This window comes from Nasonia vitripennis, chromosome 2 (assembly GCF_009193385.2).
Source record: "Nasonia vitripennis strain AsymCx chromosome 2, Nvit_psr_1.1, whole genome shotgun sequence".
NCBI lineage: Eukaryota > Metazoa > Arthropoda > Insecta > Hymenoptera > Pteromalidae > Nasonia > Nasonia vitripennis.
This window is the reverse complement of record NC_045758.1, coordinates 10,593,167-10,617,394: the sequence shown is the minus strand read 5'-3', so window position 1 is coordinate 10,617,394 and position 24,228 is coordinate 10,593,167. Positions and strand designations below refer to the sequence as shown.

Sequence of the window (24,228 nt, the reverse complement as noted above, 5' to 3'; positions counted from 1 at the left end):
ACCTTGAAAAGTCCCTGACAGTTTCTGCGGTAATCATTAGTACAATGATCATTTCTTCATGCTGATTGATCTAATAAGATTCAGTGTGGGGGATAGTGAACTTGGTAGAAAGGATCAGTAAATGCTCGGATATTCTTAGTAAAAAATATTTTTTTTTTATTTTCGTAAACCTTTTATAGGCTTCAAACATGTTTACAACTTATCTTTGTAATCGAGTCGACTATATTTCAACATCACAACACTCGAAGAAAAAACGAGTACTTGGATCATTTACTATCAACGAAATATTCTACTCTCGTTTAGAACGTTGACTGGAGTGCATCGACATCGTATTCTTTTCATTACAATTTTTTACATAAATTACATTGGTACAATTTTTTACAAATGAGAAAATCTCGATCACCAGGCAATCGATTCACTTATAAAGTGTATTAAGAGTTAACAGAGATGGCGCGAGTACATCAAGGTTTTAATTGATTAGCGCCTGCGGAAATCAAAGGATATTTCCGGAATGGGGTAGTTGTATCCCTGGTAAGGTTTAGCGGTGCTTGGTGGCAGAGTTGGATAAGGAGCTGGTTTACCGGTTGGTGGCCTGTATGTAGTTGTGCTAGGAGTGATGCTGTAAACCGGAGATGGCGGAGGAGGAGCCGTTACAGTTACATAAGTAGGCCTTGGGGAAGAAGGTGGAAGATATGGCGGCGGTCTCGGAGTTGAGGGAGCTACCGGGGGGAAAGTTGGTGGTGGTGGTGGTGGTCTAGTGTACGGTTTTTGAGTCACTGGCGGACGAGTTGGTGGAGGAGGGGGTGGCCTTGTTGGAGGAGGTGGTGGTGGCCTGGTCGGTGGTGGTGGTGGTGGTCTGGTTACTGGTGGCTGCGGTGGCCTGGTTGGTGGTGCCGGGGGAAGATAAGTTGAGGGTTGAGGTGGTGGACGAGTTGGTGGGCGAGTTGGAGGTGGTGGTGGTCTCGTGTAAGGAGTTTGAGTCACTGGTGGACGAGTTGGAGGTGGTGGTGGTCTCGTGTAAGGAGTTTGAGTCACTGGTGGGCGAGTTGGAGGTGGAGGAGGTGGTCTGGTTGGTGGTGGTGGTGGTGGCCGAGTGACTGGTGGTTGTGGCGGCCTTGTTGGTGGCGCCGGAGGAAGATACGTCGAAGGTTGAGGAGGAGGACGAGTTGGTGGGCGAGTTGGAGGTGGTGGTGGTCTAGTGTAAGGAGTTTGGGTTACTGGTGGCCTGGTTGGTGGTGGAGGTGGTGGTCTGGTCGGTGGTGGTGGTGGTCTGGTTGGTGGCGCCGGAGGAAGATAAGTTGAGGGTTGAGGCGGAGGACGCGTTGGTGGGCGTGTTGGAGGTGGTGGTGGTCTCGTGTAAGGAGTCTGAGTTACTGGTGGCCTAGTTGGTGGTGGGGGTGGGGGCCTGGTTGGTGGTGGTGGTGGTGGCCTGGTTACTGGCGGTTTTGGTGGCCTGGTTGGTGGTGCCGGAGGAAGATAAGTTGAGGGTCGAGTTGGTGGTGGTGGTGGTCTAGTGTAAGGAGTTTGAGTCACTGGTGGACGAGTTGGTGGTGGAGGTGGAGGTCTGGTTGGTGGTGGCGGTGGTGGCCTGGTTACTGGTGGTTGTGGCGGCCTGGTCGGTGGCGCCGGAGGAAGATAAGTAGAGGGTTGAGGTGGAGGACGAGTTGGTGGGCGAGTTGGAGGTGGTGGTGGTCTCGTGTAAGGAGTCTGAGTTACTGGTGGCCTGGTAGGTGGCGGGGGTGGGGGCCTGGTTGGTGGTGGCGGTGGTGGCCTGGTTACTGGTGGCTGTGGCGGCCTGGTTGGTGGAGCCGGGGGAAGATAAGTTGAGGGTTGAGTTGGTGGTGGTGGCGGACGAGTTGGTGGGCGAGTTGGAGGAGGTGGTGGTCTCGTGTAAGGAGTTTGAGTCACTGGTGGCCTTGTTGGTGGCGGAGGTGGTGGCCTGGTTGGTGGTGGGGGTGGTGGCCGGGTTACTGGAGGTTGAGGCGGCCTGGTCGGAGGCGCAGGAGGCAAGTAAGTTGATGGCGCCGTCGGCGGGGGTGGTGGTCTCGTTGGAGGAGGACGGGTTGGCGGGCGAGTTGGTGGTGGTGGTGGTGTTCTTGTTGCTGGAGGTAGTGTGAATGGAGTGTCCGGTTTAGGATATGTGTATCCTTGGAATGGCGACTGTGGTTTGGGGGTGACCGGAGGTGGTGGACGAGTAACCGGTCTCTGTGTTACTGGTGGCACATACGGAGTTTGTGGCCTCTGAGGTGGTACATACGGAGTTTGTGGCCTCTGAGGTGGTACATACGGAGTTTGTGGCCTCTGAGGTGGTACATACGGAGTTTGTGGCCTCTGAGGTGGTACATACGGAGTTTGTGGCCTTTGCGTTTGCGGAGGTACATACGGAGTTTGTGGCCTCTGCGTTACTGGTGGCACGTACGGAGTTTGTGGCCTTTGCGTTTGCGGAGGTACATACGGAGTTTGTGGCCTCTGCGTTACTGGTGGCACGTACGGAGTTTGTGGCCTTTGCGTTTGCGGAGGTACATAAGGAGTTTGTGGCCTCTGCGTTACTGGTGGCACGTACGGAGTTTGTGGCCTCTGTGTTACTGGTGGCACATACGGAGTTTGTGGCCTCTGCGTTTGCGGAGGTACATACTGCGGTCTCTGCGTCACTGGTGGCACATACGGAGTTTGTGGCCTCTGAGGAGGTACATACGGCGTTTGTGGTCTCTGCGTTACGGGTGGTACGTAGGGTTTCTGCGTTGGTGCCGGGTTGTAGGGAATGCTAGGCTGAGGATATGAGTATCCTGAGGTTGGAGGCCGTGGCCTCGGTGTAGTTGGAGGTGGTGGGCGAGTTTGGATCGGAGGAGGTGGCCTCGGGGTAGTCTGTGGGCGTGGTGGTGGTGGTCGCGTTTGTGGTGGTGGTGTTGGTCTTGGTGGCTGCACAAATGGCGGCGAAGGCTGAGGATAACTGTATCCGGGCTGTTGAGGTGGTGGCCTTGTTGGTGGTGGCAAGAACGTTCTTGTCGTTTGAGGCGGCGACGGCGGAGGTGTTGGTCTAGGTTGAGGAGCCGGCGTTTTTGGTGGCTGTACGAATGGTGGCGATGGTTGAGGATAGCTGTATCCTGGCGTCTTCGGTGCTGGAGGAGCCGTGGGCCGTGGTTGAGGTGCTACTGGTTGCACTGGTCTTTGCGGGACTACAGGCACCACTGGCACAACTTTCTGGGGCTTAGGGTAATCATAAGATCCTACTGTATTTTGTGGGGGTGGAGTAGGTCTTGGTTGAGGAGCCCTTGTAGGAGCAGGCGGCTGTGGCTGATACGTCTGCTGCGGAACTGGTTGAGGTCTTACTGGAGTTTTACTAGAATTCAAAATAATATTTGATAGTTTAATATTTTATCTTTTTAATTTAATTAGAATAGATAAATTTTAAACTTTTCTCAGAGCTACTTACGGTGGAAGAGTAAACGCCTTGCTCGGAGGAGGGTAATCATAACCGTCAAACACTCCTGGAACGATTTTGGGAGCATTATCAATTGCTCGAACATTTCTTTCACCTGCATGGCATGAAGCGATGACCGCCACTAAAGTGGCAGTCCATAAGAGCTTCAACTGCTGAAAAAAATATTTATTTTGAATACGAATGATTTGTTTTTTAATAAATTAGTTTACTTAGAAAAATGAAAGGCAGAGGTCAAAATGAAAAAAATCATTAGGTTTATTTTCATTTAAAAGCTGAATGCGCGCAATTAATTATTCATAATAAATGACATATAGAAAGGCGGTACATGTAGAATAGCAATAGTAAACTACCTAAAGTAGCCTTGTGAGATTATCGCACGCCTCACCCACGGCGATATTACGTAACATCTTTGGAATATGGGTATTCTAACGTTTTAAGATGAGTGCATGATCGTGAAAGTATTATCGCACTGTGTAAATCTCAATCTAAAATGCGCATACAACCGAAATAAAGGTAAAATTTTAATTAAGCTCCGTGAGCTTCAATAATTTAGGCTGATTATAGCACAATAAACCTTGAAAAATATGTTTCATAAGGATGGAACATTTAAAAAAATATTCAGATTGTGAAATAAATAAATACCACAAACAAAGAAAAGATGATTATTATTCATTTTAATGAAAAAAGTTTAAGTTACGCGATAATAAATAGTCAATCAAACGAATACTGATTAGTTATAACTAAAACTTCTTGCACAATAAATGGTAACTTCACTTTTAATGCCTATCAGTAAAGATCGACACTGGTGTGCACTGCATCATCAACGTTTTGAATGAATCTCCGACACTTATTGCTATATTTGATTTGATTATTGCATACATATTGCAATAATCTCTGAAGTCACTCTTGGAAAAGATTTGTAAAATGGAAAACAAATTTAAAGTAGCGAAGGAGAAAGTTGGAAAGCCTCGCGTGTATATTCTTAAAAAGAACTTCTCTTAATTGTTCGTCCGTATAGCGGAACAATGTCACGGCGGCGTATAGAAAATGCGCTCACTAACTCAATGCGAGCGTAGATCGCAAATTTAACTGACTTTTCCCATTCACCATGAAAATAAAGCCCGAGTTCATTAGAGATAACCTTTCAAACTGTGTATTTGTGTGCAAACGATTTTTCAGAATTACCGCAATTCTAAAATAGCCTTGCCTTGAGTTTTGAAACACGAACATTTTTTTCTCCATTTATTTCTCATGTGCGTGCGTCAGTTTTTGGGTTTCGACGATAAATTGTTTTTTTCCTTCTTCTACTTTGATCCGATTACGCAACCGTGTACGCGATTAGGCTCATTCCAGTGGAAGATGCGAAAAGAAGAGAGTGAAAAAAAAATAGACAGACATTTAATTTAATGGTCTTACGAAAGGACGCGGGTCATCTTGAATTTGCCGACCAATTCTACCTCAGGCTCTTTGTTGCATAATCGCTGTTCCTTTGGGCGGTCAATAATGGCAGAGAGCGATCAACGCCTGACTTAGGAATCCCTCTAGCGCGTGCGAAATTAAGATACTTGAAAATTGAAAAAGACTTTTAAAGAGTAATAAGCAAATATGCACAGCTCTGGACTATTTATTCGGCAATAATCATCACGATCTCGTGTAAAGTGGAGTAAAAATTCACAGCACAATATATATATATACATATATATATTATTATGAATAAAGTCTCAAAGTTTATGAAATCTTATCGGCGAGAGATACCTTTCCTTTTCAAGGCTGGCTAATAGATATTACAGCATTCGAGCAGATGCAAATGATGAATCGCGTCGAGGCAATAAACCTTAACGGCAGCATATACCACGGGAGGCTTGGGAGGATACCTCGGAATGAGTATACATGCCCAGCACAATCTTCGAGAAATTGAAAGTTGTTTTCTAGTATGTTCTGAAAAAAAATTCTCTTACCTACCCAATAGGTAACCGCATTGACCTTCGTCGCATCGCTTTATAGCGCTCATCAGTGACGCATTTCAGTCGGATCTATGATTTTACGATCCCGATCTTGGGAAAAATAGAAACACGTAAAAATTCGTGAGCTATGACGTTTGGTCTGTCGGAAGGAGCACATCTTTTTCAGTGAGTTTACGATTCTTTCGAACGTGGCTATTTTTAATTCGACGATAAATCACCGAAGAATGTTATGCACTGGCAATACTCTTTATATGGATCAGCCGATGAATCACGATCTCAAAGGTTGTTCTATCATTATTAGGACTAAATTAAAGCGTATATAGTTTCGTGACCTGTATCCACAAGCTGATGCAGGTTTTGTAAAAATCGGTCAACTCGAAGTCGAATCAACTACCGGTAAATCTCCGAGCGTGTACCTATTAATGTCACTTTTAACTTGGCAGTTTTTGCACATTTTACATCGTGAATTTTTTTCGCGAATGCAATTGATGCGCAGTACGCGCATTATGAAATATGAAATAAAGGCAGAGGCGAGATTCGAGTTCTTTTCGTTGAAATTGAAAAATCAATACGCCGCTAGGCAAATCATTATATAACAATCTTGATAAGCGTTTCGTAAAATTCAACACATTTGTACGAGAAATTACGAATGCGCTTTCGAAGTAGTATTCGCGTAATTCGAATTTTGTAAATGTTCGAGGCCAGTCCTTTTTGGCTTGTCGGCTCGCGTGTGTATACCAACGCATCAAACGGCTTTTTTTATCCTCGACCGTTTGAACAAATATCTAAATAGCGTGAAATCTCTAGTGCAATTATCGCGCGCGTTCATTGACAGTAGCTAATGTCGTTATGTCATCGAAGCGAGAGAAATCATTCGTGCGCGCGGTCATTCGAGTTTTGGAAGCTTGGAAGCGTCATCGCGGATTGCTTTCCAAAGGATATGAGAATCAATGAAAGTTGACAAAAAGTCAAAATTGATCAATTTTGTTTTTGTGTAACCGATTTAGCCGAGCCGAGTTTACGTAACCGGAGAGTGACCTTTCACCGAAGACGAATCTTCAGGCTGCTATATGGGCGTCCGAAGCTACACGAACGTCTTAAATTCGAAATTTCGCAAGGCTTTAATGAATTAATTATGTGTCTTGTAAGCAATTTATAAGTTATATCTTACAACAACGTATATGGATTTTAACGAGCTATGATTCGGTTAATGTGTGAAACAGTGTTTTGTTGCCGTGTTGTGCCCACATCGATTTTTTTCTCTCTCTCTCTCTCTCTCTCTCTCTCTCTCTTATCGAGTGTTTGGTAATTGCGTAATCACAAAGTATTATTTTAGAAATGTGGGACTGTAGAGTTACAGAGGCTAGAGGAAAATACTGACGAATGCGCGCACACTTAAGGCTTTATTTGGTAGCCAGCGTGCCTTAGATAATTATTGCATAAATTAAAGCAGTTCAAAGAAAGTACTATTATCTTCCTCACTCTTCTGATGATTTTGTACTTTGATATTTTTAGCATTTTGGCGATCGATTATCTAGTGATTTAACTATTTCTACTTACGTTTCTCACCAATGAAAGTTCCCAATGAAATGAGTTTGTCAGTACAAGCGAGTATCGGAGTCATGCAACATTACGAATGCTACTATGAGCATTATATCATCGCGGAGCGCCTGACTGTACCCGTCTTCTTCTACTAGCCAGGTATTTATACTCGCGTATGAGGAATCGGCCGCGATTAATCAGACGAGGTACCCACTGAATTGACACACGGCACTCGAAGGATAAGCAACAAGCAAGGGTTTTGCTTTCAGTTGGTGAAACGAGAACTTTTGAGCAGGAGGGTGACGGTCTCGTTGTAGTCTTGGTTACAGATTATGATCGTCAACGCCAAGACCAGTATAACGATCCTGATGGACGAGCAAAAGATCCACGTGAGCAGCAGAAAGTTACAGACGAAACAGCACAGCAGGACGAACTGTTCCATATTCGAGCGAATCATGACCCACGTTCACTGCGCGTACAAGAGCTTCGTTACATACCGATCAAATAAAAATCGACGCGCGCCTACTGGCAAGTCCACGACGAAAAACGCCCAGCGTTTCCTTCTTTTGTATATAATTAACTGGCGTTAACCTTGCGATATAGCTCGAGGCGGCTAAATCGGGCTTTCAAATGTCCCTCCCTCTCTCTCTCTCTCTCTCTCTCTGTCGCTCAACAACACGCGCGGATGAAAGTTATAACACAGCAATAAGTACGAAACTATACGCGATTACGAAAGCGCATTACCAATGATTCGCGAGAGGCAACAGCGGCGGCGCGTCATCCTCCTCGTCGCCGAGATAACGATCGAACTCCGCGGCCGCGTATCACAATTTTGTCACTGTTGATGTTTGCGATCGGTATGGCAGTGGTTGCACCTACGGTGTTGCACTTGGTATCGACGCGACACTGATCGAGAGCGCAGAAGGGCTAGGGGCGACTAGCGCGATCGATCGAGGGACGAAGCGCAGGGGATGCTCCTGGTGGCACGTGTCACTCGGAGGAAGAAGAAGAAGATGCAGGAGTCGAGCCGAAAGTCGCGTCTCGTCTACTTACCATCGTTCCGCGCTCGATCACTGACTTGCGGCTGCCGTCGTGACTGCACTCTTATACATCCACTAAGCGCTTAGCTGTGCAAGCGTCGCTGCTCACGGACGGGCTTTACTCTCTCTCTCAACTCTTTTCTTTATCAACAGAAACACATGTCTCGCGGGCTCGGGTGAGTCCCGTGAGTTAACTTCTCCGGTGAACCGGCACGATGGAGCATTTATAGGATTCTTCGCTCGCGACGGCGAACAGGCCCGGGGAGTGGGGAGCCGAGGCAGCGAGTAGTAGGCAGAAGCCTCGCGCTAGGGTCCAGGCGATGCAGACGACGCCTCGCGAGGATGCTGTAATCCTCGGCGCGGCGCCTCTGCCGAGCGTGTGTGGGAGCGAGACGGAGCGAGAAGGGGAGCTATAGCGAAGCCAAGAGGAGGAGGAGAAAGAAGGTGAGAGTGACCATCGCGGGGAGAGAAGGACGGCTGATGTGCGCGAGCGAGTGCCATTCGATCGGCTCGTGTCGCTCCGCCTATAGAGATCGATCTAGGCCCATCTCTCATGTCGATGCGTCTGTGCGAGATGCGACTCTAACGCACGCACGTGCTGGCTTCCTGTCTATTGCGCGGATCATGTGCCGCTGCGCTGTCGTGGCTTTTTTTTCGGCGAGATTAATTCGGTAGGCGCTTTTCAAAAATTCGGATATAATTTGTGGGAGAGAGACGTTGGGCAATTTTGTGCGGTCTCGATAGAAATTCATTTGCCGCGTGAATATTCAACGAGAGGCCGAACGTGTGCGTTCTTTTGAATTTTGCAAAATTTCTGAGATATAAATGCGCGCTAAAATTATTGAAAATATATACGCGAATGTTTATTTGCATTGCACAAGCCGACGTTTGAATGCAAATCTCGCGAGTTCCCTCTATAAACTGCAGTTTTTAGACAGTTTTTTTCAAATGAAAATAACTGCTGTTTACGAGCTCCGAAATGTCGTCTATTTTTTATTAATTTTTTCCGTCAAAGTATCCCGTTCGAAGTAAACAAGTGGATTATACAGAAAGTTCTCGCGAGGAATAAATTGCGGATTATACGCAAACAATGAGAAAAAAATCCGTGAAATCATAGGGATTCATTACCCTTTGAAATAAATTATGCCTCCGAATGGTAAATTTTATTAGGCGCGCGGTTTGCTCCGCCACATAAATTTGAGCACGTCTTCATTTGACAAAGTATTGTGCAACACACATACACACATCGCTTTAGCATAAAATTCGTCTTTGGAAAAAAATTCCAAACTCTTGATTTTAACGTCTGTACGCATAGATGCTCGTCCTTGATAGCGCAACTTATGGCCCACGAGAGTTCAAGTTTGGCGATGAGAAGGTGCCGAAGCCTGAATTAGCGATAATTTGCGAATTCTATCGAAAGCCACGCTCCGTCGTATATCTAATCGCACGAGTTTGGTTTCGAAAAATATTTTGCCAGGGAAATCTTCATAATACTTTAGTTTTTATGCTCGCCGGCCGACGGTTTTCCGAATTTTCGTTTGAATCCGATCTTTATCAGTGTTATGACAGTGCAACTGATTAAAATTGTTAATTCCACCAACGTAATCTCCTCTGAAAAATCCATACAATCAATCTTGTTATGCAACACGAATATATCGTTCACCATACACACCGCGTGGACCACGCGTTGGTATGCATAACCGGCGTGATTCGAAATTAGAAAAAAGATCACCGTAGCTCCGAGCTAAATCTTGGCTTGACAGTTTTTTTCGCTTCGTTTTCTTGAATTTTTGATTTTTTCAACAGACATCCTCCTCCACACGGACGGAGATACATATTCGTGAATATACATCAGCCGGCCTTCGTCGGGATGATACACGCACTTGTGTGAAATTTAATTAAGAATTCGATCGTCGTCGACCTTCTTCTGGTCATCTTCGCGGTTATTCGGATGCTAGATTATCAAAGCCGCACACTATTCACGAAACTTTCATGTAAATCTATGAAGGTCGGCAGCTGGCCGCAAGGACACTTTGGAAGATTATCGCCATGGAGTATTTTTATCAGTATCATAGATAATTCGTAGTCGGTATGGCTGTTAGAACGATTGAGCTGAATTTTTTCGGCAACGACAACGAGAAGACTGATATCGTACGAGATTCCTTTGGCAGAGGCAGCTATTGATCGGGCAATTTATTTTTACGAGTGCTTTGTTCTCCCGCGATAGCGTCAGAGGTTCTTTTATGTTTTTGTAAAAATATTGAACATTCATTAGGCTTATAGCCTTGTTCTTAAATTCATAAATGGATTGGATATTAATTTTTACTCGCAATATCGAAGTAAACCCACAATCGTAGCCTGCTAATTGAAAATTTTTTCTTCGATCTTAAAATCTAATTTACAGCAGTTGTAGTCACGATCCGTTATGAGCGTAAACGAAAATAACTCATAATTATTTATAGTAAGTCTAATTTATGCGATCTCATGCAAGTATAGATAACAGAGCATCATAAGATTTATACGCGCGGGTAAATATTTATAAGAACAAACTGACGTCGATATAATTACACTCCCATATCTCAAATACAAAACGTTCCATTCAGCCTTGTTTTGAATTCTTTCAAAAATTAAGGTTATTGGGACATTTTACGACTTTACCTTTCACCGCACGCATTAGTCTACGGGCATCACTATAGCTTCCAGCACTAATTAGACAATTCATCAATTCCAGCAATTAAGACGTCGTATGGAGTTTTTACTCCCGAGTAAAAAAGATTCCGTCGACACTCGGCTTCGCACGGCGATTGTCACTTTACACGCGTTAACCAGACAGTTATAACACATTATCGGCGACTCTGTCTCTCGAAGCTCGTGTTGCGCCGCCGCCAAGAGAAAGTGCAATGCACCGCGTTTATTGTTTGCCGTTTCGCACTTGTTGCCTCAGACGCGCGTCGTTAAAAGCTCGACTTGCGAGATTCGACTCGGCAGAGAATTAAAGGTTTCTTCTTATTTTGCATCCTCTGTTGGTCGGGATTTTTATTTATTTAAATTTTCGGCGATTTGAATGTATGTTAAAACGTGAAAAAACGCAAAAAATTAATGGCGTAACTCGATCCAGTCGCGGAAAATAAAAACGCCCAAAGCGTCGCTCGATATCAAAATAGAACGCATTGTCAGGAGTGCCTATAACGACACACAGGCGCGTCATTAACATAATAAGCTAATCGGGAAGTTGGCGTGTGAAATATAATCGTGGTTTCTACAAAATTACAGAAATACATTGGACTCATCAAGGACGCTGTATAAGAACCTAATACGAGACGAAGAGTCTCTTATGAGTTGAAAGCAAAATTAAATTAAAGCGCACGGATTCTTTATGTCTCCCGCTAATGAGATTTGCAAATTTTTCTATTTTAACCGGAGTTTACCGAGCAAGCCGTAAATCGAATGATTCACTTACACACCGTTACGTGCATTGACTTTTCTAGTTAGCGCTCAGTCATCTCGCATGATAATAGCACAAAGAGAGAAAAAAGGAAAAGAATGCGCACCTCAAGTTCAAGAACACCGCAGCAGCAACAACAATCGATTTTACGATGGGCATTAAACCAAAGCACTCATCGTTCCAGCGCTTATAATCGAGAAAAACCTTGGTCGCAAATAAAAAAAACAATTTCCAAACTCTCGAGGAAATTTTACAGCCGCATACGCCGATAACGAAACCGACGAACTCGGTTCGCATTGCTCAAGAGGCGTAATTATCAAACGAGGTATAACGACGATAGGCTACGCGCCACAGTCCACGAAAAGAGAAAGAATCAGTCCGATCGACTTCGTAAGGAAATCGAATTCGGAGACACAACGCATCTCGGACCGATAATTTACGTCGCGCAATGGAAGTTCGGCAACGCGCATCGCCGATAGGGGAACCAGCTACATATCTAATTCCTCTGACGAAACTGCCGCTACCGCCGTGAATAATCCAGGCGACTCGGTGCTCGGAGACAGTCTTTCGGAACGGAGAAAGAGATGATGCTCATCTTCTGTGCGCGCGCGTGGGGATAGAGATTACATCGGCCTTGAGACTTAGATTTCTTCGAAAAATTTAACGAAAAAACAAGGACGAGGCGGATCCGTTTCTTTCGGCTGCGCGCGGATGACGATTGTTTGCGGATTCCTGCGCACACTTATTTTGGGTTGTATACAGGTGGTAGTAAGTTTTTTTTGCATCGAGCTTCTATATATACCGTGTGGTGTTTATGCACTTTTGCTTGCGGGGAACGAGTGTTGATTGCTTTCTTTTTTTCTTAGACGTGCCACGTTATTTGCGTCTGGGTGACGGCACACTGATTTTGTTTACAGGAAAGCATTTTTTGCCGTTTTATAATTTAGTGGTGAGGAGAGATACTGCGCATTGTACTTTGCGCTTATGGATCATGTTTGATGGATTTTTAGCACAGGCTATAGATACGGACTATTATTCAAATTGAATCACAATTTTGAATGGGTAGTATTTTTGGGACGGGATAAAAATAATTGATTGAATTATCACTTTTGAATAGCTGTATGAGAAGACTTATTCGAACGATCGGAAAGGACTTTTCCGACGTGCTAACGGCACTTGTAAAAAATATTACATTGAATTTCGAAATTTTTAAAAATGGATTCGAATAACTTAATGATGTATGCAAATCTGAATTACTTCCTTAATCCATTAAAAGAAGCTGCTGTTGTATCAAATTGAAAATGAGCCTCTTTCAAATCAAGGACTTTCGTTTCGTTATACGGAATCTTCGAAAAAAATGTCTTTAGATTGTTCAGTTTTTTACGATGATAAATAATTTCCTGTATAAAATTTGGACCGCACTATATGAAGGTGAATCAATGAATTAACATAAAGGATTATAACAGGATGCATTTTTATTGGAAAAAAACAGTAATTTTATAACAACAAATTAAACAATAAGCAATGGAAAATAGTATAAGGTAATAGGAAGGTTGTTATCGCCGCGTGACTCGTCAACCTTACCGGACTGCCGCCGAAAAGTGTCGAGTTTGTGGAAATAATTTTCCTGCGTGAAGAACCGTGAGAAAATCATTGAAGGTCCGCAGTTCCTCTTTAGATGTAGTATCCATGTCCGAATCCGTAGTAGGGGTAACCTGTGAGAGAATAACAAAAATCCGTGCATGACATTCATTTGGCATACTTTCATTTTGAAACGATCGAGGGGTGTACTGACCGTATCCATAACCGTATCCTCCGTATCCACCGTAGCCGAAGTACGGGTAGCGGTAACCGTAGCCACCGTAATAGGGGTATCCAAATCCTCCATAGCCGTAGCCCCCGTAGCCTCCGTAATATCCAAGCCCGCCAAAATAGCCGGGCTTGGCCGACACCACCGACAGCAGAGCAACCAGAAAGAAGGCTACGAGCTGCAAATCGAATTATTAAGTTGTTAAAGCTGCAGCTGGCAGACATTTCGAATGGAATACGCAGAAAAAATCTGATAAATTCATCGGATGATTAATGACGAGCATCGCTAAGAATCTTCTCCTATCTCAATTACGACTCGCGCATCTCACGGCGATAACTCGATCAATCATATTGCAAATTATTCGATCGAAAATAATACTCCGCGATGCAAACAATCGTTTAGTGCAGCTCGATTACTGAAAACCGATGAATATACTCACAATCTTGGAGCAGGCCATGGCTTCCAGCTGAGCTTTTGCTTATCAGCGAATGTACGTCGTACTTAGAGCCGAGTTTAAGTGCGTCTTGTTGAACCCGAGCGAGTCGTCGGTCTTTTTATAAAGAAGAAAAAGACATTGACCGGTAGCAACACCCCCTCTTTACAATGATCCTTGTCCTCCTCGCGGGCACGCGTATCCGCGCGCGCTAATAATACCCTGCATTGTTGTTGTTATACTGTCCAGTCTGGTACAACTCGCGTATGCAGCGTTGCGAAATCATCAGGCGACGACAACGACGAGCGACGTATGTAGGCAGCCGAATTCGCGAATAGCTCGTGTTCACGAGAGGGAGAACCCCGCCCGCGAATAATGACATCCGTCGCGATACCTAATCACACGTTACGCTACTTATACGACCCTTGCGACACGAATCTTTTTCTTTTTTATTATTCTCTTCGCTTCTATATACCACTGCTTTTGGCGCATTGTTTACATCGCGTTGAAATCCGTGATTACGCGCTCTTTTCCTCGCGCATAATAATCGAGTATTATCGGCATTTATTTTTCAGTTTCAAAGGAGTTAGTAGCGGCCAAAGACGCGAGCGGCGGCGTTGAAAAATTATTACACGCCGTACATCCCAGCCGAGATAGACTGAGGCCGTCGTGCAGACCTTTGCGCAATGCATCATGCGAGTGTGTAAGAGAGCCGTTGCACGCCTATAAGCGCTTGCGACACGCGTTATTTTATATATATATATATATATATATATATATATATATATATATATATATATATACACTCGACGACTGCAGCACAGCAGGTGAAGAGAGCGTCTGTCTATATGTACGCCCACGAGCAAGAGCGAGAGGTTCGTCGTACGAGCCGTTCGCTCTGAATTCTGGATGTATATCGGCTCCGATACGGTAGCCGATTGTTCGATGCTTTACGGCGGCTGTAAACGATGTAGCTTGTCGGTTTCGCTTTGTTTGTTGTGCGCGGGATTGCTTTTTTACGGGCTGATGAGTAATTAGCCTTGTGGACTTGACAGTTTCATGCGTCCGCGTAACTTTTATCTCCGCGTTTGACGAGTGTAGAATGTCGTTGCGCCAGAGTATTAAACAATTTTCGTCTCATTAAATTGGAAATGGCGAGTATTGCGGAATAGGATTCGACTCGCACCAATGAAGATGCTGGAGAAAAGATTCTAGGCTCGTTTTGAAGAGCCCCAATTTAGTAGCCGTGTGGAGTATTTTTTGCGTTTCCGAAAATGATGATGATCCTGGCTGTTGCGTTCTTGGATGAGAATTTTTCAAAAACTCGTTCTAGAGCTCATCGCGAAGGAATCCGAGAAAAAAATTTTGTTTACGCTTGATAATTTGAAACAACAAAGCGGGCTTCGTTATTCGGCAAAATCTTTATTGTAAATAGGTTCAGGAAATGAAAACAATCAGAACGAAAACAAATGGAGTATTATAAAGACATTTTATTCGTTTATTTCCGCAGTCAAACATTTATATTTAAATTACAATACATATAATACTTCGTGGGCGTACATAAGTACATCGAATACAGCGTATAAGAATGACAATAAAAAGCTATCACGCCAATGCTCGCCTTAAAGCCTAGCTTCACCTATATAAAATAACATCGATCAATGGTCACTATATCGTCGCGACCCTCTTCTCAAGTCCTGCTGGTCGTCGGTCCCTCCTGCTTGTCTTCGCTGCTCTGGCGCTGTCCGTTCGCGCTCACGTAGCGCACCTTCTGTTCCCGGTCGGCCCTCTCCCGATCCTCATCCTCGTCCTCAGCTTCGTCATCTCGTTCCTCCTGGGACGTGTTCCTGGACGCAGAGGCTTGAGATGGCGACTGCTTCGACGCGGAGGCTCTCAGGGGCGAGTCGCCTCCTCCGAAACCAGCACCAGCTCCCGGTGTTCCGGGGAAGAAAGCTCCGTTGAAACCGGCGGGGTACTGGAGGCCTCCGCCGAACGGTGAACGGAAGTTGGAGGGACCACCACCGCGCTCGAAGTCCTCGGGGAAACGTGGACCTCCGTTGCCTCCAGAGCCTACGTTGGAACCGGAGCCGCTACCTGGGAGGGAGTTGTAGCCGAGGGACTGGTAGGGACCTTGGAGGAAGCTGCCAAAGTACGGGGCGCCGAGACCGTTGCCGGACCTGTTCGAAGAGGTTTGGTGAACTTACTGGTGTACGCGAAGTTGCGAATGCACGATAGGATACCAACCTGAGTTCCGAGGACGGGCCACCGCCCTGGCCACCGGCACCGTTGTAGTTCAGGTTGGAGTAGCGCTCGGACAGAGGCGACCTGTAGCCTGGACCACCGGCTCCGCTGCTGAATGGAATCTCATTGAATGAGAAGTAGTCGCGCTGTTGGTTCAGCGGCGGGTCGCTGTAGTAGTTCTGTCGGACGCGCTCGTAGTCGATGGCTGCGAATCGGTTGTTCACGCGAGGATTGCCGTTCGACGGATCCAGACCGGGACCAACGCCTCCGCCTTGATTAGGCGACACAGGGATCGTCGAGAAGTCCTGGCCGTCGAAGGGTCGGCTCTGCGCGCTGGACTTCGAGTCGCCGTTCAAGTCGAAGTTCTGGATGGAGTTGCCGTTGCCGTTATCCTGTGACAATAGAACGTTCGTCAAACGTTGATCTCGTCTTCGATCATCGAGCTAAAATAATATACCTTCAAATTATTGTTCCCCGGGTTCGCGTTGATGTTGGCGCTCAGCGGTTTCGGAATGTCTTCCTGAATGGGAGCGAGTCCAGGATTTCCCCCTAGCTGCTGCTGGAAGAACCTCGGATCGATGGGCAGTCCATTGAACCCCGCTCCGCCTCCAGGGAAGAAGTTCTGCTGGAGCTGCTGGTTGAAGCCCGGGTACCTGTACTGGTAGGTGCGTTCGTACTGATAGGGCCCAAAAGCCTGCTGAGGTCCCGGGAAGTTGAAGCCGTTGGGACCACCGATGCCGACGTTTCCAGGGGAAGCTTGGCCAGGACCCGCGCCTATGCCTGGATTACTGGCATCTTGAGGAGAGACCTGTCGCGTGTCGAGCTGACGGCGCTGGGCAGTTTCGGCGATCGGTTGGGGTTGCTGTTTGTGCGTGGCTGAACGGTTGGCTCGGGCGCCGTGGATCTCGTTGGCTAGAGTCGGTACCAGGACTGTACCCACGGTGTGGGCGAAGTGCGAAAGCACTTCCGAGGCTGCGGGGACGAAATTTTGAGTGTCATCTTGCTTTTCGAAGCAAAGAAAAAAAAGAAAGTTCCCGCAGTCGACCGAGTCACGTATGCTAATTGGACGCGTGCACCGATTTACTATACCATGCATAAGCTCGAGAGGAAATTTGATCGATTGCGCAGGAATTGATTTCGATATATGCTTAAAAAGTCATCAATAAGCTGTTAAGTAGAAAGCCTTTGGAGAAAAAAGGTGTGCATCGGGCGTCGTAAATCACTATTTTAATTTGAACGAGTGTGATCTATTTTGAAAGAATCCGCGCATGATATTTATACCTTTGCGTAACATTCCGCGCACGAAAACAAACATTTTTTATTCGCCCTGCGACAATAGCCACTATAGCGTAAAGTATAAGAGCATCGAACAAGAGCTTGGACTGTACTTACGCACAACGCCTCTGGCCGCATTCCCACAAGCGAGGAGGCTAAACCACGCAACGCAGTTCAGAAGTGCCTGTTGGAATCGTAAGCTGAATTACACGTACACATAGATTTTAGAAAATCGCGTCTAAAAAATAGAAGAGGCCCCGCGTGATGCTCGTCGGGTTGTGTAAAGAGATTAGCGATAATTGGTGAAAGAGAACATCAGCGCGCGTGTAAGCAGAGCGTTAAAATCGCCGTCGAGAGAGTGAACGCGTACGTATATCGCCGAGTCATTAACAATAAGCGGCTCGAGTCCACGCGTGCATCGCCCCCCTCGTGTATCCTATTATAATAGAGTCGAGTTCGTTGCCACGAATGTATAATCGAATAATTTCGACGTTTGTAAAAATTCAGTTATGGAAAATAAGCAGCAAGCGCGCGCGCGCGAATCGATTCCTTATCCACAAAGATCCTGCGTGCGTACTCCGAAAGATTCTGCCTGAAATTTATCGGTCTACCGCGGGCCGCAGTTGGAATTTCCGGAGTCAAAAAAGTGCGCGTAGCCGTCTGGAAGAAGATTTACGAGACAACGCCGTCGAATCACTGCCTCCGGGCGCCAAAAACTTGTACTTCCTAGATTCCCTCCTAAACCGCTTCTTCTTTCTTTTTTTTACTTACGTGCGGTGCGTACTGCATCGTGCGTGCGATTCATGAAGACTAAAGTGCATGCAAGCTTCTCAATGACATTTATACTTTCTCCCTGCGTACGCAGCGACGACAAAAAAAAGAGGATAGAGGCCCCGCCGACGTATTGTCATCGCGTCGCTTCCCCCGAGAGTCGCGAAAAAAAAAACGAACGGCGGCGCTTGCGCGGGAAGTACGCCGAGAGTTAATGACCCCGGGAGAGGCAGGAATCGCGCGCGTTAAGGTATTGCATCGGCCTGTGCCGCTGTTTCTTTTTTTTTTTCTTCTTTTGAGCCGCGGATTTATTATGCATGCATGCGTGCGTACGCGGCCGCTGCTCTAGATTCGGGAGGAAAGCGAAGGAGGAGACGCGCTAATTCTCGCGCGTTAGCATGCTCGCCGCTATTGTTGTTATGTGTATGCGCTGCTGGAGAGATGAGAGAGTAGAGCTGTTATCTTTCGAGAGTTTTGGAAAGGGGAGAGAGTGTAGTGTGTGGGTGTAAATGAGGTTGAAGGCATTTTATTTATTTAATTTGAGATTCTGTTTCTGACGTCGCTATACCGATCAAACGAAAAACTTGAACAGCATCGGTATTACGCGGTCTGCGTAAAATGTCTTTATTAGAATATTATGTTAAATTGGCGATAAGCGTGCGTAAGACACCAGGAATTAAACAAAATCATCGTGGACATCAATCTCGAGTTTTTCCTTCTGCATACCTGATTACGATCCAATGAGCGTAGACTCTTTCGATCATCAGGAAAATTTTTTTATCTGTATTTGAATAAATGACGATAATCATCATTGTGTACAAATTGATAATTAATATTCGCTACGTCCTCTGACGATGGAAGAAAAATTTCTGTAGCACTAAACTCCGTCATAAACATTTGTTTCTCTCTCGGGATACATTGTGATGCTGCTGCGAGCTGAATAGAGCGTAATGAGCGAATACATTAAAATAAATTAAAATAAAGAGAGACGATGTATAGAGGACCTCGCTTTTAAATATTATGAATTAATTTTTTATTCTCTCTCCGTTAAAAGAAAACTCTCATTCTCGTGCGTATCCGATGATATTTACGAGATGACATAAACGGCCATGATTTATGGCCGAATTATTCTTATACAACGCGTAGCGCTATACACAGCGATTCTTCTGGAATCGAGTGCTCTGCCCGTATCTTGGGAAATCCGGCGGTTACAAGTTCCCTAATACGCGCGCGCAACTCAAAATATCGCGTTCGATCGGCATCGGCACCGTCTCAAGGTATTATCCTCCCGAAATCAGTCACATCTATTAATAACAGCTCGGCGCTATCTTCGTCTCGCGCGACATAAATATCAATACCCTCATCATCACAACAAACGAAACGAAGCGAAAAAAAATCGGTGCCCTGAAACAAAGCTTTCTCCGAGTCGACGCAACTCCTTTGCATAACCGAAATATAAGATGTGCCCGCGCAGCTAGTTTCCGTCTCGTATCAGCAGCAGCGCATTACAACGTTACATCCTTGCGCTTCCTTTGGAAAAGAGAAAAGTGCAACAGTAGCGCAGGAAAAAGCAGCGAGTTTCCCCGCGTGGATGTAGGCGTGGAAAGTAAAATAACAAATTGCCGCCGCGAGAGTCTCGCATGCGAGTCTAACGATTTTCGTGCGCGGCGCAGCGATCACATCCTTTTCGCGGCGGTGGACGCGACGCTGTCTCTTACGACAGACTGCAAGTGGGTGATCCGCCCGAAAGTAAGTGGCAGGTATATCCTTGCGGCGCGGAAAAAAATAATTCGACGCTGTCGTATAAAACTGATAGCGCTGAGTGTGAGCCTAATGAATTTGCGACATGCGCATCAAAGAAAGCGAATCGGCGTTGAGTGTGCGAAATAATTTTCGGCTATATAAAGCGGGGATTCCCCGGCAGGATGAGACTCAGCGTTTTTTATACATTAGACCTCTTAAACATCGCGACTACGGCAACAGCTGAATTTCCTTCGGCTATAAATACCATAAAACCAACGGCGTTTCATCATGAGCGAAGTGCGCATCGCGTCCCGCGGCAACCTCCAACCGCATCGATTTTTTGCCCAACTTCCTCTCCTCGAAGAGTCTTTCATTGAAATCCTTCAAAGACAACAACGTTGACGACGATGTCGATTCCCAAAAAGACGATGCACCGATCTATAACTGCCCTGCTTGCACTTTTTCACGAATGAATGCAAGTGTAACGTCGTCCCTCCTATCGTTTCTCCTTTTCCTTGCAAGCGTGCATGTGTACCTATACACAGGTATACAGTAGCTTACGTCGACGAGGGACTTGCCCAAAGCGGTCGTCCTTCACGGCGCTGTGGTTGACACGCGCGAGCAGAGTGTCGATGATCGTGTGTGGGTAAATATAAAACGAACGATTGGGATTTATGCCTCGGCTTTTCGGCGTGTCCCTGTGTGCCGTGCGCTTTGCTTTTTCTCTTGTACTTATAATTTTGAGATTTTTCGTGAGCGTGAAAAACGAGTTCGCCGCGTGTTTACGGATACGAGATAGCGCTGTGCTTACCTTTCTTTTTCATTTTCTTTTTCTCGGTGTCGTTGATCGACCTTTGCTCACGTATATCACGTCCTTTGTCCTGTGTTATTTAAAGAATATCGAAGGGGTTATTGGGTATGGAGACTACTGGGTCACTTGCGTACACGATGTGTAACATTTATGATGCAGTTTTTAATCGCAAAAAATATGCGTACATTTTAATGACAAGTGTGCGTACGATGATATTGCATAGGCTCGACACCCGCGGTCGAAAGAATATTAGAGATGGAAAAGGAGGAATGATTAGACATTACTTAATGTTATTCTACAATACAATGAAGCCGCGCGGCTCTCTTATATGACACAAGTATAGATATATACGACGAGCGACTCTTCTGCGCATGAATGACAGGAAGTTTCACAACAAATTAAAGTTTGGACGTGCGTGCAATTAACTTACAATAAAGTATAAACGTTTTCTTTCCCTCGGCAGCAGCAGTTATTACAGTATCTTACAATATAAAATCGAATGCAGAACAGTATACGAATTAAAGAAATTTCACTCTACGCCGCTGCACCGTTGGAAAATAAGTCGATGGATCGATGATTCTTTGGATGTACAACTTAGAGAGACTCAGTAGCCGATGGGGGCCGTCCTCGTATCGGGTACCAGGACAGAGGCCGACGCTTGGAGACTGTTGTAGGGGTAGGCCAGTCGTTGCGGTTGATTGTAATTCGCGAGCGCGCCGCTCACGCTTCCATAGGGAATACCGCCTGTAATGATAAGAAAGAAGAGGGTAATTATGCTGGATGGATACTCGTTATAGAATTAGCCGTCGTTGATGGTCAAGTGCGCAGGTTTCTTATTTGAAACGCTTGAGTGGAAAACGATGCGAATATTATGGTAGGATGTAATGCGGTGAGATTGTATTGGATACTTGTGATGTAGCGTCAATTAAGAACGGCGCGAGTGTATACGCGTGTCGAAACAAGTAGCGTATAGTTAGAGAGATGCGACGGATAATCAGTTATCTTTCGCAGATCGGGCTCGAATGTAAACAAGTATCTTCATGCCCATTCGATGGGGACTTAATCGATGCTCTTGTATACTTTTAATTAAATATTTGAAACTTCCCTAAAGTAATTATTTGTACATTTTTTTTGTATATCTCTGAAAATACTCAAACGATAGAATATAGCTGTCAGAATCATCTATTTTTTAATAAACCTCGGTCATCGTCAAGTCTGCGAGTACAGAGCGAGTACATCACGAAGATTCGCGCGCGCTCGCGCGCGCTTCGAGAAACGCGCGCGGCGTGTCTCTGTGAAAAAGTGAAAGGGAGTCCTTGTGAGAGCGATCGTATAGCAGCGCGAGAAAGAAGGCTTTATACCGCCGAGATTCGTTGTAGAGAAAGTCTGTGGGACTGCTAGAGCGATCTATGATCGGACTTAGAAACTAATAGGAAAGATTCTCATGGGACGGTCGTTACAGTTATCGACGGTAGTGTATTGCCTGGGGTATCGGTAGGTAATTTTTTCTTTTTTTTCGATCGGTATTATTTAAGGTCAGCCGAGGGCAAGGAGATAGGATGCTTCTGGAGTGAGTTTTTATGCGCGTCCTTTGTGATTTTAAAATTAATGAAACCATATTCAAAAAATCTAATTGCCCGCATAAAAACTTAATTTTTTTCTATACCCGTGAATACATATAATTACGAGTCCTTTCCTGACTTACAAAAACCAAGTGACCTTATTGAGGACGTAATTCCTTTCTAGGTCCTTGAAATCTCGAACGCTCGACTCTTACTCCTTTTGTTTTCAGGAATCCCCCGCTCGCGCACGCGGTCTAATCTTTATTTTTGTACCCCGAAAAAAATGTTCTCTCGACATTCCATAGCAAATGACGCGCATGCAGCGACGCGATATAAAAAAGCAATGCGCGCGAATGAGTTCCAGCGCTTTATTTCTAAAACGCGCGCGTGCTTTCTATCGCGAATCTTTATAAGTATAAAGAAATGAATACATGCTTCACTCGCCAGTCAGCAGCGCTGACACATTTGTATCAGAGCGCATGACGAGTAGTCATGTATACATATCTCTCGTAAGAGCGCAAGTGATTCAGAACAAAAAATCCACGCCTATACTCGGCGGCGGTGATTTCAACGCGTGTATAATACTCACCGTAAGCGAGACCATTGACCATCTCGACGATTCCCGCGCTGTCGGGTGCCGGCATCGCGTTGATCGTCACCAGGAGCCCAGCGACAAGGAGGACTACGATTACCTGCGACAAATCGACAAATCGCTATACTTTTATAATTGCCTTTTTTCAGCTCGATCGAGCGCGCGCGAAAGCCGTGAAACGCCGTCTCGGACACAATAGAAAGTATACAAATGGATTCGCACGGAGCCGAGATTAGGAAAGATTCATTTCCGCTACTGGCTCTTTTTTTCACTTCGCCTCCGAAAGGTTTGACGACCGAAGAGCGATCGGCTAGAAAGTTTTTGATTAATCGAGAGAGCCGTACACCGCGCGAGTTATATTCTATGCAGTCGACGACGGCGTTGCGCAAGACGGAGAAAATGTTAAAATCCAACGACGACAATTTCGAGTTCCTCGTTCGGGATTGTTATGCGGCGTTACACCCTTTCGACACGCGAGCCCAGTTTAATATCACTAATTTGCTTCGAGAGTAGCGCGGTCGTTATTTCGAGAGAGAAAAAATGTAGCTTCACTTTTTAATGAGGCCTATTTACTTTAATGAGGTGTCGAATTATTAATTTTTTTTCTTAGCCCGCTCGCGTTACGCAACACGGAACGGACACGAGGAAGAAGCCACTTCTTTTTTTCCCGAAAATAATTAAAGTTATATCAGAAAACTGTAATATAGCTACCCGGACACTTTGAAAAATATAACAACGCGCGTAGAAGCCAAACAACAAACTCACTCTCGCAGAGGCCATATTTTCCGAGGGAGAGAAAAAGAGCGAAACTGATCCCGAGGAGCCGAGGCGCACAATCGAACAACAACAAGCGTCGAACGAGAGCAAAGACCGAAATATATAGACTCCGCGGCGCAGCGCTGCGCCAATCGCCTTTCGATTCCGCGCACTGTATACGTGCGCTACCTCGCTACTGCGTTCATAAAGGATTATATACATACATCTACACCTACCCACACAGCCATATCTGTATCTCTCTCTCTCTCTCTCTCTCTCTCTCTCTCTCTCTCTCTCTCTCTCTCTCTCTCTCTCTCTCTCTCGTAATAATGCTCTCGCACGGGGAGACGCACCTTGACCTTGATGCACGTCGTGTATAAGACCACCATCAGCCTCTCACGTGTGTATGTGCGTACACACATACGTCGCTCTTCTTTCTCTCGGATCAAGGCTTCCGAGTGTCGATGCCCTTCTCCGCGCCTGTTCTCTTTGACCATAATACGCGCGTGTGTTGTACTCGCCTGTCCTAGTCAGAGGCGAGCCTTTTTCGACGGGCGCGCAAGGAGGGTAACACAATTAGCGGCCCACTCGATCGCGAATTTCGGGATTTCCTTGAGATTAGCATACAGAGGCTCTATATCTCGACTGGAGCAAGGCTATCCGATTCGGAAGTATGTAGCGAGTCTGTACTTTGGTTTAGCGATGGAGATAGAGAGATAATTCGTGTTTTAAGGTTTTTTATTATTTCTTTTTTACTTGGATAAATGATACAATGGAATAGCTTACACTTGTATACTTACA

At 45.6% G+C, this 24,228-nt stretch overlaps 4 protein-coding genes across 4 annotated transcripts; all 4 read right to left on the bottom strand.

The window, feature by feature from the left end:
• Positions 1-132: 132 nt before the first annotated feature.
• LOC100123740 (proline-rich extensin-like protein EPR1) lies at positions 133-8,169 on the bottom strand. Its single transcript, XM_031923393.1, has 3 exons — positions 8,002-8,169; positions 3,434-3,594; positions 133-3,340 (listed from the first exon to the last, which is right to left on the bottom strand). Exons 1-3 carry the CDS (start codon positions 8,002-8,004, stop codon positions 478-480), a joined length of 3,027 nt encoding a protein of 1,008 aa, XP_031779253.1. The 5' UTR covers positions 8,005-8,169; the 3' UTR covers positions 133-477.
• Positions 8,170-12,890: 4,721 nt separating this feature from the next.
• On the bottom strand, positions 12,891-13,783 carry LOC103317227 (shematrin-like protein 1). The gene is made up of 3 exons (XM_008214512.3): positions 13,683-13,783; positions 13,229-13,421; positions 12,891-13,148 (listed from the first exon to the last, which is right to left on the bottom strand). Exons 1-3 carry the CDS (start codon positions 13,698-13,700, stop codon positions 13,108-13,110), a joined length of 252 nt encoding a protein of 83 aa, XP_008212734.1. The 5' UTR covers positions 13,701-13,783; the 3' UTR covers positions 12,891-13,107.
• Positions 13,784-15,687: 1,904 nt separating this feature from the next.
• On the bottom strand, positions 15,688-18,030 carry LOC103317228. Its single transcript, XM_031922964.1, has 4 exons — positions 17,964-18,030; positions 17,310-17,376; positions 16,375-16,889; positions 15,688-16,309 (listed from the first exon to the last, which is right to left on the bottom strand). Exons 1-4 carry the CDS (start codon positions 17,979-17,981, stop codon positions 15,767-15,769), a joined length of 1,143 nt encoding a protein of 380 aa, XP_031778824.1. The 5' UTR covers positions 17,982-18,030; the 3' UTR covers positions 15,688-15,766.
• Positions 18,031-20,659: 2,629 nt separating this feature from the next.
• Positions 20,660-22,927, bottom strand: LOC100123749. Its single transcript, XM_031923015.1, has 2 exons — positions 22,669-22,927; positions 20,660-21,261 (listed from the first exon to the last, which is right to left on the bottom strand). The coding sequence occupies exons 1-2, from the start codon at positions 22,721-22,723 to the stop codon at positions 21,122-21,124; spliced, it is 195 nt and encodes a 64-aa protein (XP_031778875.1). The 5' UTR covers positions 22,724-22,927; the 3' UTR covers positions 20,660-21,121.
• Positions 22,928-24,228: the final 1,301 nt, after the last annotated feature.

Bases quoted from the DNA above. Each gene is read 5' to 3' on its own strand.
- LOC103317228 (XM_031922964.1), bottom strand. The intron at 16,890-17,309 runs GTAAGTACAGTC...TCGTCCCCGCAG, and splicing joins TGCGGCCAGAGGCGTTGTGC to CCTCGGAAGTGCTTTCGCAC. The intron at 16,310-16,374 runs GTATATTATTTT...CTATTGTCACAG, and splicing joins CGGGGAACAATAATTTGAAG to GATAACGGCAACGGCAACTC.
- LOC100123740 (XM_031923393.1), bottom strand. The intron at 3,341-3,433 runs GTAAGTAGCTCT...TTTGAATTCTAG, and splicing joins AAGGCGTTTACTCTTCCACC to TAAAACTCCAGTAAGACCTC.
- LOC100123749 (XM_031923015.1), bottom strand. From the start codon at position 22,723: ATGCCGGCACCCGACAGCGCGGGAATCGTCGAGATGGTCAATGGTCTC. The intron at 21,262-22,668 runs GTGAGTATTATA...TTATCATTACAG, and splicing joins GGTCAATGGTCTCGCTTACG to GCGGTATTCCCTATGGAAGC.
- LOC103317227 (XM_008214512.3), bottom strand. The intron at 13,149-13,228 runs GTCAGTACACCC...ATTCTCTCACAG, and splicing joins AGGATACGGTTATGGATACG to GTTACCCCTACTACGGATTC.